The 19,215-nt window shown below is 51.9% G+C and overlaps 1 protein-coding gene across 3 annotated transcripts in view; it reads left to right on the top strand.

Annotated features, from left to right (window-relative positions):
• CTIF (cap binding complex dependent translation initiation factor) overlaps nucleotides 1-19,215 on the top strand; it is a 229,368-nt gene that overhangs the window by 198,071 nt on the left and 12,082 nt on the right. For 2 of the 3 annotated variants that reach the window (XM_058676823.1, XM_058676825.1), the window contains exon 10: nucleotides 247-402. In XM_058676823.1, the coding sequence (XP_058532806.1) occupies nucleotides 247-402 (156 nt within the window). Of the gene's footprint in view, nucleotides 1-246; nucleotides 403-13,358; nucleotides 13,592-19,215 lie in introns of those variants that run through there. The other variant, XM_058676826.1, reaches the window with a different exon arrangement.

Here is a 19,215-nt window from a genome sequence, read left to right as displayed (position 1 = left end):
TGGATCTCCAAGACCAGCAGTCAAGGTTGTGCTGCAGAGTGTTGCCCAAATACACAAGCACAGGGCTTGGCTCATCCAGACTCCTGATGCAGCTCAGGAATGGCAATGCCCAGCAGAGAGGGGTGTGTGTGGGCAGGCAGAGCCAAAGCACCAATGTCCATGGCAGGAGGGCTGGATGGCCTTGGCACTCATGGGGAGCCTGCTGCCTGGCAGGTAAGGCTGACGGGGTCTCTTGTGCCTTCACAGAAGGACTTCACGGTACGTGAAGAGCTGCAGCAACAAGACGTGGAGCGCTGGCTGGGCTTCATCACATTCCTGTGCGAGGTGTTTGGTACCATGCGCAGCAGCACGGGCGAGCCCTTCCGTGTGCTCGTGTGCCCCATCTACACCTGCCTTAGGGAGGTAAGAGATGCCCACAGCACCTGCTGTGCTAGTGAGCGCGGGGGAAGAAGCAGCACTGTGGCTCCGGGGAGGCGGCCGTGGAATCGTGGGGTTGGACCCAGTTACCATTGAATGACTGCTTAGTCAAAGAATCTGTCTGCTCCCAAACATTACTGAGAAGTGAAGCTGGGTAGCCAAGGCACTTGGGGGAAGCAAGAGGATGTCAAACCATGTTCTGGGGGGTCGCCCTGGAAACACTGGGAAGGAGAGCAGGGTTGTGGCAGGGTAGCTCAGAAGCCTCTGGGAATGCCTACATCCCATTTCAGAGCACTTGGTTTGAGTCTTCCTCTTCTGTTACCAACTCTTTGCCAAGGTGCACCCTGGGAGGTAGCAGGTGATGCTTCTGTACCTGGGTTGCTGCTGCCTGTATGGGACACCTGGCTTGGGTCTCAGCTTCACCCTAGCCCAGGGATGCTGTTTGGGGGCATTTGGAGAGTACACTAGCAGGTGGAAGCTCTGTCTGTTGCTCTTCCTCCTCAATAAAATAAAAGGAAGAATTGCAAAGGCACAAGAACAGAAGCCTGGAGGTTGGTCAGAGGCTGTTGCCGCTGTCTGGGGCAAGGCTAGCAGCCAAGAATACAGCAGTGGTGGGCAGGGAAGGGGAGACCAAGAGCCCAGCTCTGGTTTTCATTGGAGCTGATAGCACCTGCTCATGTGAGAGGCAAGGAAGGGAGGAACGGCATAGCTCCACCCACCAGCCTATGGCAGTGAGGCCTGGAATGTCCAGTGCGGTCAGAGAAATGCTCTCAGAAGCAGGAGTGGGATTCAACACTTGATGTTGCTGTCACCTTCTGTCATCCCCAGCTTGTGTCTTAAGGTGGGTCTGGTGGCAGTTCCAGAAGGGATCATAGGGCAAAGTGAACTGTGTGTTAATGGGTGCCTGAGGTCTGACAGACTCACCCAGCTAAAGAGTAGAGTAGCGCAGAAGAAGTCATGGAGGCAGAGGAGCAGTCCACGGGGTAGGAAACGGGGCAGGAGTGTGAGGCATCAGAGAAGCGTCCAGAAGGTAAGGACCAACTACAGCAACCACTTTTCAGTGGGAGCCTGGGCCAACCCCAGTTCCCACCCTTCTTCTGTCATGCTGGGACATAGGGGACAGCCTCCTGGGAAGCAAGGAGTCAGGGCAGAGAAGTGTCCTGGTTTGGTGACAAAGAGATTGTGGGGCCAGGAGCTCAGTAGAGGAAGATGGCACAACATACAAAAAAAGGCAGGTACAGAAGCATCATTAGCTGGACAGCAGCCTGCTAGTTGCACCTGATTAGGCCGCCCCGGTTATGTATCACTGCCGTTCTGCATGGTGGCTCCCATGGGCACTCAATGCACACAGAGGCCACACCAGCCTCCACCATGCTCTCAGAGATCTTGGCTCAGGATGCAGGCTCAGGAGCTCCAGCAGCATCCCTTTCATGATGGGAGGCAGGGAGCCTGGGGTCCCCTCCTTGCGTGTATCGCCCTGCACCCCTAACACCTCACTTCAGGACAGGGCCAAGTGCCATTCTGGAGTGCTGACCTGAATTGCCCCCACACATCCCCTCTGTGGGATCCAGACACCTCCTGGTGTTGCTGTCACCTGCTACTGAGCACTGGCCCAGCTGCTGGGACACTTTTCACACCTCCAAGCTGGTGTGAGATCCGGACAGCGTCCCAAGGCAAGAAACACAGCCCCCACTTTCACCCACCCCTCCAAACTGCATGCTTGTGTGAGACTCACAGACCCATCTAGTGCTCCTGGCGAGCTTGGAGAGTAAATGCACCATCTGTGGCATGAGCCATTCTGTAAAGCAAGTAGCCAGAGCCCCTTGTCCCAAGCCAGCACAGCATCCCAGGGACCAGGCTGCTACTTGCCCACGCTCAAGTCCTGACTCTGCTACCTCAGGGAAGAATTCACCTGCTCTGTCAACCAAGGGGGCTCCCACAGCACTCTAAGGGCATGTGGAGGATGGGCAGTGAGGTGTGGAAAGGGAGCTAAGCAACCCAGGGCAGCTGTGTCCAAAGATGGAAGGAAAAACCCAGGGCACTCATTGTGGGGCCTGCAGATCCCACAGAGATAAAAGGATTCTGGGACACAGCCCCATCTGACCACGGCCCATGACTGACAAGATGCACAGCCCCTTCCTGCCACACTAGCCTGGAGCACCTGACCTCCTGACCCATGGTTCTTTCTCTCCACAGAGAGAACAGGGCCTTAGGAAAACCTTGGACTGCAGAGGGGTGCCCGGGAGGGATTCATCTATCTCTATGCCAACTTGGTTCCTCTCCCAGCTCCCTGAAGAACCACAAATTCCTGGAGCCAGTTACTGCTTCCAGTGCCTTATCACATACATGCATACCAGAGCTGACCAAGTTCTCAAAGCAGATAGGGTCAGCTCCTAGACATTTCTGGAGCCAAAGGCACTAAAGGCTGCCTCCCTCCAGCCCCAGGGCTCCCCTGCGTCTGATTCCTTGGAAACCTAAATCAAACCCAGACCCACTGCCATTGTAGTCAGCATCTCATTCAGAAGAAGGAGGCCTCTGTGGTTTCCCTCCCACCCTGTGGCCCCCTTGAACTGGCCCTCCTCCTCTCTGCTGCTTAAGTCACAGGCCTCAGCATCCTCCTTCCTGGCCCTGACGTTTCTTCTGGCCCAGCTCAGAGCCACTTCTCTGAAGATCCCCAAGCCCAGCATCTAGACGACTGGCTCCCTCCTGAAGGATCAGGCAGTGCCCTCTGCATGAGTGCTGCCGCTTCCTCACCCTGTCCTGCCCGCAGAGCAGAAAGGGCTGCCCAAGGGTGGTCTCAGGCCCTAACCAGCTGCAGCTCTGTGGAATTGATGCTGTTTTGGCCAGCCGTCATACATACAGAAGGATGCTGGCCCACAAGTCCTTGCACTGTTCTGTTCAGGAGCATGTATAGTTCTGCCAAGGTGGTTCCCCCAAGTAACAGTTACAATTCCAATTAGCCTCTCCCTGTTCCCCCTACCTCAACTGCCTCTAGGAGGCCCCATGAAAGTAGGACCATGCAGTGTTTGTGGGCCTGGCTTAGCCTCAGCTTCATTCATGCTGTTGCATATGGCAAGATTTCTTTCTTTTTCCCCCAGGACTGGTGTCTGATGCTCGGGACACTCATACCCCAATTCAGAGTGCCTGACATGAATCCCAGCTACTCTGCTCCCAGTCCAGCTTCCTGCTAATGCACATCCTGGGAGGCAGCAGGTGTGGCCACAACAGCCAGAAATGGGTCAAGCCGAAACCAGGTCTCCCACATGGGTGCAGGGGACCATCCTCTGCTGCTTTCCCAGGTGCATTAGCAAGGAACTGGATTGGAAATGGAACAGCCACCACTGGGAACTAATGCCCGTATAGGATGCCAGCATTGCAGGTAGAAGCTTAGCTTGCTCCATCACAATCACAGCCCCTTGGCTATTAATAGTTCTGCAGTGAACCTGGGAATGCTAATGTGGCCTTGAGATTTTGTTTTTAGTTCTTTTGGGTAAATGCCCAGAAGTGAGATTGCTGGATAGTATGGTAGTTCTATTTTTAATTTTTTACAGAATCTCAGTACTGTCCTCCACCATGGCTGTAGCAATTGCATGCAGTCCCACCAACAGCATACAAGTGCTCCAATTTCTTTACATTCTCACCAACACTTAGTTCTTGGTTTTCTGGTAATAATCATTCTAACAGGTGTGGAGCGATAGCTCATGGCCGTGACTTCCCTGCTAATTCATGACACTGAGAATCTTTCATAACTCTGCTGGCTGTTTCTTTTCACAGGTCTTCTGTTGCACTCATATCTATTCAATTCCTAGGATCATTTTGTATAGGGTTATTAAATTTTTTTGTTCTTAAGTTACAGGAGTTTCTTTTATCTTGAATATTAATCCCTTATCAGATGCACAATTTGCAAATATTTTCTCTCATTCCGTAGGTTGCCTCTCACTCTGTTCATTGTTTGCTTCACTGGGCAGAGCTTTTTGTCTGAGGCCATCCTGTTTGTCTGTTTTACTTTTGTTGTCTATGCTTTTGGAGGTCTAATCAAAAAAAAAATTAAAAAAAAAAAAAACACATTGCTCAGACCAAGGTCAGCAATGTCGGTACCTTTTCTTTTTGTTTTCCTGTAATAGTTAGATAGTTAGATAGATAGATAGATAGATAGATAGATAGACAGATAGATTTACTTTTATTTGAAAGTCAGATTTACAGAGAGAAGGAGAGACCGAGAGAGATCTTCCAATTGTTGGTTCAACCCCCAAATGGCCACAACAGCCAGAGCTGAGCCAATCTGAAGCCAGAACTTTTCTCTGGGTCTCCTTTGTGGGTACAGGGTCACAAGAACTTGGGCTATCATCACCTGCTTTCCCAGATCATAAGCAAGGAGTTGGAAGGCAAGTGGAGCAGCCAGGACACAAACCGGTGCCCATATGGGATGTGGAGGATTGGTGCCAGCACCAGCTCCTGGTAGTTTTAAGTCTTACATTTATATCTTTCATATATTCCAAGTTGATTTTTCCTTATGGTGCAAAGTAAGGATAGGATACAACTTGATTTTTTTCCATAAGAATATCCAGTCTTCCCAATGCATTTACTTTTTCCCTATTGTGTGTTCTTAGCATCCTCATGGAGGATCATGTGTGGCTTTCTTTCTGGGATCCCATTCTGTTCCATTTGTCTTTAGACCTGTTTTCACAGAAGTACCATGCTATTTTGATTCTGTAACTTTGTAAAGTATTTTGAAGTCAGCAAGCATGATGCTTCCAGCTTTCTTCTTCTTTGCTTAAGACTGATCTGGCTATTTGGGGATCTTTGTGATTTGATATGAATGTTTAAATTGTATCTGATATTTCTGTAAAAAAAATGCCATCAAGTTTTGGATAGACATTATGTTGACTCTGTAGGTTGCTTTGGGTAGTAGGAATGTTTTCACAATATTAAGTCTTTCAATCCAACATTGGGAATAAATCAAGGATTCTTCCCTCACCACTCATATTCAACACGGCATTAAAAGTTCTAGCCAGAGCAATTAGATTCGAAAAAGAAACCAAAGATATCCAAATCAGAAAATAAGAAGTAAAACTGTCCCTCTTTGAGAATGACGTGACCTTAAATATAAAAACCCAAAAGACTCCACCAAAACAAAGAAAAAAAAAAAACAAAAGCAAAAAACTCCTTGTAGTTGCAGGATTGTGAATCAGCATTTGAAAACCAGTTGTGTTTCTCTACACTAATAGCAGCCTGTCAGGGACATTAGAAAAACAGCCCCATGTGAAATAGCATCAAAGCAGAAGCAGGACTTAGCCATAGACTTAACCAAGGAAGGAAAAGACTTCTACACTGGAAACTGCAAAACCCTGATGAAAGAAATGAAAGAAACAGCATCCTCAGGGCCCTACTGTCCTGCTGTGCTCCCCCACTGACTGACTGCTACAAACACCATACCACACACACACGTGCGCCCCATACAGGCACACGCATGCATGCATGTGCACACACTACACATCACACACACGGACCAAGATCAGGCCACCACCATCATCTCCCGTCTCGGGCAGACATCTCTGAACCCACCAGCCCACCAGGCTATGAGTCTGGCTTGCACAGTGCCCTTGTCCCTGGCCCCACCACACACCCTGCCTCCTCTGTCCCTCTGTCTCTCTGTCACCTCTGTGATTGCATGATGGCTTGCCAGGCTCTCTCTGAGTCCGTCCTCTTAAGAGTTTTTGTTGAAAATTCTTCTGGCAGGAAAACTCTCAACAAAGCCTCATGTGCCTATCTCTCTCCATTTCCTCTCCTCTTTACTCCCTCCCCGTGAGTGCCCACTTTGCCAGCTCTACCCACAGTTCCCACCTGCTGTACCCTTCAATGTCCAGCGGCTTTGGCCAGAGGTTGGGAGTAGAGCAAGGGAGGAAGCAGAGGGGTCTGTTCTCGGGCTCCATAGTCCCCCCACCCTCTGTCTCATCTTGTGACTCCCTGTCCAGGCCTCAGAAGGGTTCCCTGGTCCCCTGCCAGCCTGTAAGTCCTTTGGGAGGTGAGGCTGCTGGCCTTCTCTAGCTGGAGGAGGTTGGCAGCACTAGCCAGGGAGGAGAGCCCAGGGGCCAGCAAACCAGGCTCCTCAGGAAGCAAAATTAGTCGGTGCAACAATGACAGGGCTGGTTTTTTCAACTCTGTGCGTGAGCATGCATTCAATTGCTCACATTGTGTCTGCCCCGGGGACTCTGACCTCGGAAAAGGCTGAGACAGAGTGGGGATGGGTGGGGAGAGTCGAGTGGAACATTCCTCAGAGGCGCCTTGCCAGGGGCACCAGCCCCTCCCCCGGGAGCGGGCCACAGAGGGGCCAGGGCAGGGAGGGGCTCTGACTGGGAGCAGAGTCTGGCAGGGGCAGCATCCACAGGCACCTTCCACAGCTTCTAGGAAATCAGAGTCTCAGACTCCCCCAGCTCCATCGCCAGGGGATGAAGCCATTGGGCATGGAGTGGGAGTGGAGACAGTTCTCCAGGTGATTACAGCAGGCAGCCGAAGTCAGCAGCACGAGCAGGTGCACACGCTGAGCCCCATGGACAAACCAAATGCACCATGGGAGGCTTGCTTGGCATCTCTGTGGCAGAGCTGTGTCTGTCGGGCAAGGGAGCAGGGATGGAGGTGGTTAGCTTAAGCCTTCACTGTTGCCTGACCTCAGTGTTCTTATCTGCAGCATGGGGATAAAAGGGAACACTCACTGCTTGTTTGTTTTAAGTTTTCAAATAAGTGAGATACTCACCTAAAATGAATGGCATGTGACAGCTGGCCAGCGAACTGCCCTGTCATGTTTTGCGTTTGGATGCAAACTGAGCCATGGGAACTGCTCAGGAGAAGGATGGGGTCATCCCAGGCAGCCCCATACTTCCAGCCAGGCATCCAGAGCCCCATAGTCAAAGCAACCTTCACCCCACCCCACCCGCCTAGCTGCTTTAATTGTGGATCCTCCTGTCTCGAGCTATCTTCCTGCTTCTCCTGTCTGACCATCCCCCTGCGGAGCCAGCACTTCTCGCCCCTCCTGCCCTGATTCCCTTCCCTTGACACACCCTACAGCTCCTGTCCACTTGGAGCTGGAGACATTTGTTCTCTAGACACATCCTTTGTTGGGAAGAGAGGGTTGGGTTTGTGCCTCGGTTGCCTTCGAGCCATATGAAGCTTTCTCTGGAGCCTGGGGAAAACCCAAGTTTCGCCTGACCGGAGGTCCAGCTGTGTTCTTCTGTTCGGGGTTCTGGGCTTATTCGAGAAGCAGCAATTGAGTGTGAGGCAGTGCACCTAGCAGTGTGTTCCTAGTAGGGCTGGTGGGGGGGCCAGGGAGACAGGGGTGTGAGCTATGATCCTCCCCCAGGACGCCCGCCATGCACATGGCAACCACATCTCAGAAACTGAGCAGCCATGAAGATGTCCACGAACTGTGAGCTGGGTGGGGGTGGGGCTGGGGTGCGGGAATGGGCAGTGCTTCTGGGGTCAAAGGGGAAGGGCATGGGGGGCATAGGAAAATGTCGGCCGCGGACAGGCCCTTGAGTTAGTGAGGAGTCTCCAGAGAAAAAGAAGCAGAGTTAAGGCCAGGCCAGAGCTAGGTGGCTCACCTGGAAGAAGACGGCCTTATGGGTGAGCTAGAGGCGGCATAGATTCTGTCTGGTGGACATAGGGTAACACCAAGCCAGAAGTGCCTCTATTTGTTCAATAAACCATGAGAAAAAAATGCTGCTTCCTTACTGACCAGAAGAGCCTCCCAGACGTGTTGCTCGCTAGGAATGTGCTGACATGAAGTCCGCTCAGTCTGTCCCCTTACCCTCACCCCTAGCCCCGCCAGAGATCCTCCAAGTACTCCAGGGCAGTACCTGGCTGAAGGCAGGGTGAGGCCGGGAAGACCGTGTGGGGAAGACCGTGTGGGGAGCCCAGAGGACAGGTGGGGCGAGGAGGCCTGCTGCAGAGACGGTCACCTTTGAACCTGTGCTTGCCTAGTGACGGCCTGCTGGGCTGGAATGAAGCTGGAAATCGCAGGAGACTTTCCTCAGAGACCCTTTCCCCTGCATCGCAGGCATAGAGCCAGCCCACACTGCTCCTCTGAGGACACAACCTTCTCCAGGCAGTCCTGCAGGTGCAGGTCTGAAGCTACTTCCAGAACATTCCAGCTTACGGAGCCATCCCTGGAACCTCTGCCCAAACACTCCCCCACAGCCCTGTCACCTCTCAAGCTTTTGTCCCTCTCTTTGCTACCTAGCACAGATAGTCAAGTCCCTCAGTGGTCCCCACTACACACTCACACATACCACAAACCAAGACACCATCAACTCAGACTACAGGGCCCCCCCTTCTCCTCAGGACAAAACTTGTGCCACCACTCTGGACCCAGCCCTCCACCACCCCGGACCCTCTCCCCAATCCCCACCCTCTGAATGTTCTGCTTGTTCAGCCAAACTCTGCAAACTGAAATGTGAAATCTGAAGCCACTGTTCCTCCCTGTGGCAACCATGGAAACCCAGGATCTGATAGAGAGCTACAGTTATAAAAATACCAGCTCCCACCAGACGCCATTCTCCAAAGAGAAACCGGTCTCCAAGCCAGAGCCATTTTTAAAACAAGTCTGAAAACATGCCATTGCTGTCCCACAGGTACTATGGGCTTGCAAGTTCCCTGAACTCAGAGCTCAGAGTGGAGGTTGAGGGTGGAGGGCGGGGCACAGCCTTGCCCCATAAAGCAGATGGGAGCAGCTTTTTCTGAATGAACTTCTACTTGTTAAAAGACAGACTTCCTTATCCAGCCCCAGTAAACCCTGGCCCTGCCTGAGCCTTGCTGGAGACAATTTGCATTCCCACAACCATTTTCCCAACAAGACTTCTACCTTTAAGGCCGTAGGCACACAGGTGGAGAGAGGGGTTGTCTAAATGTTTCTGCCCAAGACCAACAAGAAAATCCCTGCACGGCATCCCCAGCTTGCCCCACCCAGAGAGGAACTGGGTATCTCTCTGTACCAAGTCTCAGGGCTCCCTGGGGGGAAAGAGGGGTGAGAGGGAGGAGGGAACACCCCACATCCACAGCCCCATGCACCCTGCCTCTCCCACCCCCACCCAGGCCCATGGTGGATGGTGCTTCCCACCTCCTCCTCCCTCCTCTTATCTCCTGGGGCCATGCCTTGTAATTTTGAAAACTATTCTCTCTCAGTAATTAATGTCTGAACTTCAAGAGGCCTCTGCTTTCTACATTGGCGCGACAGGGAGGAGCTGCAGGGCAGGGCAGGACTAGGCCTGGCTGGGAGGGAGGGGTGTGGGGGAGGGCTGGGCCTGGGGCTGAGCTGCCCAATGGACTGGAGTCGAATAGTGCTGGCGTGGCAGCCAGGGTGTGCACAGACGTACACTGGCACGCGTCTGCCTGGGGGTTTAGATCTTTTGGGGTTACACAAACACACACACACACACACACACACACTGGTACGTCTCCCCGCCCTCCCGCCACCCTTCTGTGACTGTTCCTAGTCATTCCACTCAATCTAGCCAGCGGGTCTGGATAGGGAGACTGGCTGAGAAAGAGCATGACTTCTGTTTAGAAGACAATAAACGATGTGCTACAGTGGTTTAAAAAAATGGCCACAATTCCCAAGTCAAAACCTGAAGCTTGCCCATTTCCCATGCTTGGGCGCTGCCATAGCCCCCTGACTCCTGGCCTGGCCCTGCCCATCCCCTCACCTATGCTCTGCCCAGCCTCATGCTCTGGCTCTGGCTGCCTCCATGCAGCAATGGGGGTGCCCGGTGCAGGGGCCTATGCAGAAGCATGGACTGCCCTCCAACATCCAGGCTTCCTGGGAAAGGGAAGGAAAAGCAGGTAGTGTCCCCCCCGTACCCCTATCATCAGGACACATGCCCGTCTTCCCCCCTGCAGCCCTCCTCCAGCCGTCCTGCAGGCTGTGGTATCCACAGAGCGCCCAGTCTCATGTCTCTCCATACGCTGTCATGCACACTCTCGGTGGTAAAGAGCGTCTAGCAGGCACCTGTCATGTCTGGGCAATGCAGTCAGAAACCACCTTTGTCCTCCTTCCTGTGTGGGAATTCAGTTCCTTCTTGATGGCTCCATTATCACACCTGCCAGACCTGATCAGGGGTCACAAGTGAGCTGAAAGAAGCTTCCAGGATCAGGGCTTTCTTGTGGCAGGAAGAAGGGGATGGTGGGGGAGAGGGAACAAAGTGGACTTCAGAGATTGGCACACCTGGGCAGCTCCCCCGCCATGGCCTTCTGGTTCCTTGTGGAGTTCAGGTTCAAGTGTGTGTGATTGAGTTGCTCTCAAGTTGACTTCCTGCAAGGCCCTGTGGCTGTCTGATGGACATGCTGCCCCAAGAAGTGATGACAAAGGGCTCCATCATCAGCATGTTTGTACTGCATGCAGTGAAGTTAAGGGACCCAATATAATAGGCCCCAGGGTCCTCGCATGTGCTGTGTCCTCAGAGTAGTGCCCCCTTTTCACGAATCCTTCCAGCTCTCCCCTGAGATGTCAGGTCCTCAAGGGGACCGGCTTGGCACTGTCCCCAGCCTGCTGCCTTTTCCCTCGTAGCCCAAGCCAGTACTTGGTTTTATCTCAGAGTTTCCTCCATGGCTTGTTTGCTGTCTCCCCAACTGACGTGCAAAGACAGGGACGTGTGTGTTCACAGCTGTCTCCCCAAAGCTTGCATCAGGGCCCGCCACACAGTAAGCGCTCAATAAATACTTGCCGGGTGATTCAAGGGAAGAGCGTCTAGACCGAGCCAAGCAGCAGACAACAGCCGGCGCTTCCGGCATTCGTGTAGATTTCCTAGAAGAGATAAATCCAGGATACTTGAAGAAGAGGTCCGGGGAGCCATCAGGGTGGGGCTGGCCAGAATGGGTCACTGGAGATGACCTCAGAACAGGAGAGTAAAGAGAAATGCCTCTCTCCCTACCCCACCCCAGTAAAACTCAGATCAAGCAGTTGTTCCCGCAGCGTTAAGTGAGTGTGTGAAGAACAGGATCCCTGTGCATGGAGCTACCCACATTCTGGCCTCACGTCTGGCTCTGGTTAGGCTGTCCTTTCTCATTGGAGTCCCACTCCCATCCCCCCCACCCCTGAGTGAGCACCTGCTGTGTGCCCCGCCCATGCGTAAGGGGTCTCCCATGGAGACTGGGGGGGCGGTGTGGGTGGGGAGGAGGATGTGCATGGAGACTGTCATGAGCAGCAGGGGTGATGGGGAGAGCATTCAAGTGCAGTCACGGTGGCTAGTGGCCGTGGCTGCCATCCTGGACAGTGCTGGAGGTGAACTGCCAGCTTGTGGAACACTTCAGGGTCCCCCTAAGCCTAAAAGTACAGCTTGATTCAGCTTCTCCCTCCCTTTGGGCAGCCAGCAGCAGGTGTCACCATCAGCTTGCCCCTTCCTTGCCCTGCCCAGCACCTCTGTCACAAAGCCCTTCCCTCCTCACTCAGGAGGTCTTGAGACACAGAAAGCTTTGCTGAGTCGGGTTTCGCAGGGTTCAAAGCCAGACACAGGAAACTACAGACACATTTGTGGAGATGCAAACACACGTTCGGTAACTAATTATCCTGTCATTAAGGCCGAAGCCCTGCTTAAGACAATTAGCTCTGGGAATTGAACTGTGAGTCCCACTCCACTTCTGGCTAATTGTCTTCCCTGATAGAAAGCCGGGTTGGGACCCGCCTGGGGGTGGCAGTGACCCAAATGCGTGTGCCACTTTGCTCTAGGGACAGGATGGACAGAGGCCTACCTGGTGGGGAAAATGTTAAGTGAGGCAGAGGCAGGTTTGAGTGGTGGGGAGGGCCAAGGAGGATGTGGTTTGGACTCAGGGAGTGGAGATGCCACCCCCAGGCTTGGACGCGGGCCATGGGAAGACTCAGAAGCTGCTGCTGGCGACACCACACCGAGGTGGCTGGGCCTGGCTGGGTCTGGAAAGCAATTAGTTGAGGTGGGGCTGGCTGGGAAAATACCTGGAATCCCAAGGCCGCAGTAGAGACTTGCTTGGTGGATGCGGCAGACAGGAGGTCTTGCGGGACCTAAAGAGCCTGGGTGGCCGCAGGGGGCTGCCAGCCCATGTGGCTTCTGGTTGATGGCAATAAGGGGGTTCAAATCTTTACTTCCTCTTTCCAAAAAACCCCACCTTCGCCACTATTTTCAGCCTCCTGTAGTCTTTCTGAGGCCTACCCAGTGCCATCAGATAACTTCCCCTTTTCTTAGGTAGGATGAGGATACGGGCAGGCTGTAACCCCACTGAGATGTTCACATCTTGCAAGGAGAGGTAGCAAGAGAAAAAGAAAAAAGATGTGTATCCCAGAAGAAAAGCAGGTACTCAGATGTTGGGAGGTGGGGGGGGGGGCTGCTGGGACACTCCCTCCTCAGGACACAACCCCACGCACTCCAGCTTGCAGGAAGCCCTGAAACCTACCCTCTAGAGGGATTTTCCAGTTTGGGTACCACTTGGGACATCCATATCCCATCCCAGAATGCCTGGGTTCAAGTCCCAGTTGCTCTTCTCCAGTCTAGCTGCCTGGAGATGTTGGTTCAAATAGCTGGACCCCTGCCACCCACATGTGAGAGTCAGAGGAGTGCTGGGCTCCAGGCTTTGTCTTGGCCCAGCTAGGGCTGTTGCGGGCACTAAAGAGTTAGAGAGCTTCTATCTGCTGGTTCACTCCCTAAATGGCCACAGTGGCCAGAACTGTGCTAGTTCAAAGCCAGGAGCTTCATCCGGGTCTTCATGCAGGTACAGGGGCTCAAGAACTTGAAAGCTCCACTGCTTTCCCAGGTCATACACAGGGAAATGGATCAGAAGTGGAGCATCCAAGACTGGAGCCAGCACTCATATAGAATGCTGGCACTGCAGGCAGAGACTGAGCTTGCTATACCACAGCACCAACCCCTGGTTCTCAGCTCTTGTAAGAACCCCTCTTTCTCTTCCTTTCCCCATCTGTCAAGGTCAGCAAGCATCTGCTATGAAGAGCCAAACAATAAATACATTCAGCTTTGCAGGCCAAGCAGCAAACTTGGAGCTGAACCACAGCCCTAGATTTCAAGGGCATACAGTAGCTGAGTGAGGCTGTGAGCACAGTTTCTGCCCGCGCAGCCGCATGCTGCAGGCACAGCGCAAAAGCAGCCCAAGACGGCATGTAAACGTGTTCCAAGGAAACCGTATTTATGGACACTGAATTTGAATTTCATAGCATTTGTGTACTGCTAATTATTCTTTGGATCTTTTTTTTTTTTTTGCCAACTACTTAAAAATGTAAAAGTCTATTCTTAGTTCCTTGGGCTTAAAAAAATAAATAAATAAACTGGCTGTGGCAGGGTTTGGTTGGTGCCCGGTAGCTTCCTGACCCCTGATCTAGATTGGTGGTTCCCAATGCAGGCAATTACCCTCAATGATTCCTGATGCAGATTCCAGTATGAGAATAAGGAAGAAGTTACAGGTGCCCACAGGGGTGGGGGTGCTGAGGGACCACACAGTACCACTAATGGAGTATGACCTCCACCCCATTTTACAAATGACAAAACTGGGGTTCAGAGGTGCCATAGCTCTGCTGTATGAAGCCCAGGCAACACTCCTTTGGCACAGGACACAGGGCAAGGTGGTATGCTATCTGTAACCACCCTCAGGGGTCTGTCCCGCCAGCTCTCACACTGCCTGAGGCACTCGCATGGGCACAGGAAGTGTGCATGTGTCCCCAGCATCTCAAAGTGTCAGGGCTCTGTGAGTCATTTCCCGTGAGAGGAGACAGCATGTGCTGAGGCATCTCCTGCTGTCGGCCACCCTCCCTCCTGACCGCCCTGCTGAGCCTTCCCTGGAGCTCCCTGTCAGCATGTGCAGAGCAAAAGGGAGAACAAGGCTGGAGGGCACCTCCGTGCAACTGACAGGAGGAGGGGTCAGACAGAGGGTTTCAAATCCCACACTTCCAGGTGCTGGTTGGGACCTCAGGCGAGTGCCTGCACCTCGTCAAGCCTCAGATTCCATTAGTACCATGGGAAAGACTCCTTCGTCAGCAGAATGGCCACGAGGATCTGAGAACAAAGGTGTCCCAGGTCAGTCACATGGCGAAAAGCACATGGAGGGAACCTTTTGTGACCAACATGAGCATCTACCTTAACCACAGGGCTACTCGACCTCTGGCTGGACCATTGGGAAAGGCTCATGAACCCCCAGGCTCTACGCCTGGATGTTGCCACTGACAAGTTTGGTTGGAGGACAAAAGCCCAGGGACCCAGAGTGGGGGTCATGAAACCACTGAGGTTGTCTTGCTGGCACTTGTGAGACTTGGGGGTGTGAACATTTCTGGGAGAGGGGTCAGTGTGTGTTTCTCAGATTCTCAAAGGATTGTCTGCTGCAAAGGAAGTCAAAAGTCATACAAAGGAGCCTTCAAAAAGTTCATGGGAAAAGTGAATGACAAAACGGGATGCTGGACTGTCTGACATTGTCTGTACCAACAATGTTGGGGTACACTCAAATAAGAGATTGATAGAATTATGATTCCTTATGAAGGACTATACTATCGTAACAAAATGGGAAAAATCCGACGGGCGGTGGGAGTTTGGGGGGGATCCCAGCCTATACAAAATTGTATCACGTAATTCAAAATTCAAAATAAAAATATATTTTAAAAAGTGAATGACAAAAACACTATACAAAGTATTTTGCACCTAAACAAACATCTTGTGATTCAATGTTCCATGAACTTTTTTTTTTTCAAGATTAATTGGAAGGCAGAGTTAAAGAGGAAAGAGAAGGGGTTCTATCTACTGGTTTATTCCCCAAATGACTGCTGAGGCCAAGCTCAGCCAAAGTCAGCAGCCTGGCTCTCTATCCAAATCTCCCACATGAGTGCAGGGGCCAATGGCCTTGGGCCATTCTTCTCTGCTTTCCTAAGAGCATTAGCAGGGAGCATGAGAGTAGAGCAACCGGGACTCGAACCAGCACTCATATGGGATGCTGGCACTGAAGGAAGGGACTTGCCCTGAGGTGCCACGATACTGGCACCTTGCCTTACCTTTTTGGAGCCCCTCTATAAACTCAGCAAGTAAGAAAACACTGGCTTTTGGGACCACTGCCAGACCTGGTGGGAGTGGGGTCCTAGCTCCACTCCCACCCCTGACATATGGCCTTGAGCACATGGGAGACACTGCCATGCTGTCATTCAGATCTGAACTTGGTGTGGTTGACACCAGGCAGACTGTGCTAGCCTCCCTGCCCTGAAAGACCGAGCAGAGCAACCAGAGAACAGGTGGGGTCCACAAAGTCGCTCCCAGGTGAGATTAGGACTCTGTGGACAGCACTGCAGTTTTTGCTTCCAATTTCAACATGGGGAGGTTTATTATTATAATTGTTATTGTTTATTTTATTAGAGAGAGAGACAGACAAGACCTCCTATCCACTGATTCATTCCCCAAATGCCCAGAAGCCAAGCACTGCATCCAGGTCTTCCATGTGGTGCCAGGGACCCAGTGACTTGAGCCATCATCACCTTGTGCCTTCCAGAGTTGGAATCAGGAGAGAAGGCAGGACTTGGACCTCAGATATGGGCATCACACCTGGCTGCCTACTGCCAGTCCCAAGGCCCACCCTCAACCCTGAGAGTCTTCAGATGGGCAGAACTGCCTGGAATTAGCAAGGGGGCGGAGGGTGACTCTAGAAACTGTTAGCAAAGGGAAGGGACCTACAAGGAACCTGGGGGTTTTGGGTTCTTCAACAGGGCATTGCTGAGTGGCATTTCCTTTGTGAAAATTTATCTGAATATTTAGAATTTGAATATTTTTACTATGTGTCTTGAAGCTCAGTTAAAAAAAAGTCTCCTCTAAAATGTTCAACTGAGAAAAGTAGAAATACGATGTAGAATCACCCCTTTGGGCATTTTTCTATATAATTTTGCAGTGAAGTGAGCACATAGCTTGAAGAAAGAGTCATTTATATAGAAACACAAATAATAGAGTAAGATTTTTAAAATAATCCTTGGACCAGATTTAAGCATCTTTCTTCTGAACCCAAGCTGCTATCTAAGTCTGCTTATATAACCTGCCCTGGCTTTAATTATCTTCCCAGCCCACAGGCTGTCTTGGACACTTCACAATGACAGTACACTTGCCTTCATCCTGTCCTATTTTGGGGCTCCCACTCACCAGGGTAGGGGCCTTGCCATTGTCCCAATCCCAAGGTGGCCTGCCCCTTGCCTCTATCCTTGCCAAGGATCCCTGGCTATGGGAGGTCTTCTCATGACCATTTATACAAGCACAGGCGCATACATATGCCCATGCTATGGTTGGTTCTGCAGGCTCGCCTGGAAAGAGAGATCACCCCTTAATCCCCCATTTCCCTCATGTCTTTTATAACCAGGCTCTCCCAGAGGACACTTACAGGTGCTCCCTGGGCTGACATTAGCTTCCCACATGGTCTCCAGCAAGACTCTCCAACTCTGAAATCCACATAGCCCCAAAACCTGAAACGCTGTGACACCACCACAAGTGGGCAATTCCACACCATGAATCTTGGTGTCCTGTACAAAATTGTTCAAAAATAATTGTATAATATTACCTTCAGGGGAGCCAGCATGTAGCCCAGCAACTATCATCCTCACATATCACATTGGAGTACCTGGGAGGCAGTGGTGTTGGCCCAAGTCAATGGGCTCCCACATGGGAAATCTGGAGTAAATGCCCAACTCCAGCCCCAGTCCCAGCCCAGCCTCTAACAACCATGCATGTTTTGGAGAACAAACCAGCAGATGAGAGCTGTCTGTCTCTATCCCTCTCCAGTAAATGGAAACCAATAATTGAAAAATAATAAAACTACCTTCTAGCTACATATGTGTGAGGCATACGTAAATGTGTAGCATTGGTCCCAGCCCCAGGAGAGTGCGGCAGGTACATGTAAATATCCCCCAAATTCCAGAAAATCCAAAGCTCTTCTAGTCCCAGACATTTTGGATAAGCAAGACTCAATCTGTATTTTCCTATCAGGAGACCTGCTCAGACCTCAAGCTCAATACTGTGTTAGCTCACAACCCTCTATAGGTACTAACAACGTAAACGTGCAACAGTCCCCACGTTCCAACAGCAGAATTCTTCAGACACTGAAGCTGGAACTCCATACTACTTTCACCTGTCACCAGAGATTGCTCTTGGAAACTTTCTCAACTGCTTCTTTTTTTCTTTTAATTTTGTGATACAATTCCATATGGTCTGCGATTTTCCTACCTCCTCCCCAAATCCTCACACCCCCAACTGATTTTCCCCATATTATTAAAATAGTATAGACCTACATAAGCAGTCATATCTTCTCTCCGTGCAAATCTTCTCTCTGGCTAGGGCAGAGCATAGACAGGATTTACCGGATGGACTGTGGGCTGTGAGTTCGTGACCCTTGGTCCAGATGTGTGGTTCTCATCTGGGGGTGTCTGGTGTCTGGAGACACTTCTGGTTGTCATTCCTGGTATCTGGGTGGGGAGTGGGGGGAGCCAGGGAAGCTGCTAATCCAGTCTGTCGGGGTTGTGGGCAGCTCCTGCAGACATATCCCCACAATGTGGCCAGGCCATCATCTCCTTCAATGGGGTGGGGCCCCTCCCTACTCTCCTCTCCGGACATCATTAACTCGTAACATCCACCCCCCCCCCGTTCTCCCTGCCCACTACCTGGAGTGTCCTTCCTGCCCACCTTCCCCTCACCCTGCTCTTGCCCCAGATGTCTCCTCCCCGATACAGCTGAGAATGGTCCCTCTGGCCTTCACTGCATCCCTGTACCCTCTGCAAGCTGCCACATTCCGCCCGCTGGGAGATGTTGGCCTGACCATTAGCCTGGTGCTAGCTCAGGGAACTTAAAGAAGTTTGAGGGAAATGTGAGTTAGGGAAAACAAATGCCTGAGTTTTTTAAATCCATGCATTAAAATAAATGTATCTTTTAGTTCCATCTTCCGTGAACCTCTTGCAGCACCTGCATGATCTTTCATCCCTACAGAAGCCTGAGGCAGCTCCCCCACATCACAGGGAGGGACCCAGGGGTCACCATCCCTCAGATACTATTGAAGGACCAGCATGCCCTGAGCCTGTGTGTCGGGGGAAGAATTTCTCAAAAGATTTTTCGTGTTTACCCCTGTGCTCACTAAGGTTGGTTGAACATGCTCATTCATCCAAAAGGACTGTCTCAGTGCAGAAAAGTAGCCACCCCACGATGAAAACTTGCCTTATTCTGAAGCCAACCAAGCTTCCCGACATTCTGATCTCTGTGCATCTTAGCCTTGGCAAACAGAGCTCCATGAAACCCTCCCACCATTCACAGCAGCCCCAGGCCCTTTGCTCAGCCCAGGCCTGTCCTGCCTCTGTCCATGCCTGTTGCTCTGAGCCATCTAATTCTCCAGGCGGTAACAGAGCTTCCTTGTCCCTAGCCCAGCTGTCCCTGTCCAGTTGGCCCTGGGTTATCTCTCTGGAGCTATCCCTCACCTAGTGGTGGGGCGGAGGGAGGGATCAGACCTCCAACCCAGATTCTGCCATGTGGTTCCAAACCCTGCCCCTGTTCCTCCTGGTCTCTTCCTCCCTCCCTGTCAGGCCTGAGACCTGAACAAGCACCTGCAGTCAGGAGGAACAGCTGGTGAACACGAGTATACACTGTAAAGAACCTTTTGAGAAATTCTGGCCTGGGGCCAGAGAAAAGGCTTGGCACAGCAGGCCATCTTGCACCCACTCCACAAACAGGCAGGAAGCAGACCCTGGGTAGGGGCAGGGAGCACAGGGAGGCCTGTTCCCTGTAACAGATCCAGGTTGGGGTGGGGAGGGGAGGTCCCACTTCGGGTTGCTTC

Source organism: Ochotona princeps, chromosome 18, assembly GCF_030435755.1.
Source record: "Ochotona princeps isolate mOchPri1 chromosome 18, mOchPri1.hap1, whole genome shotgun sequence".
In the NCBI taxonomy this organism is placed as follows: domain Eukaryota; kingdom Metazoa; phylum Chordata; class Mammalia; order Lagomorpha; family Ochotonidae; genus Ochotona; species Ochotona princeps.
This window is presented reverse-complemented; position numbering and strand designations above follow the sequence as displayed.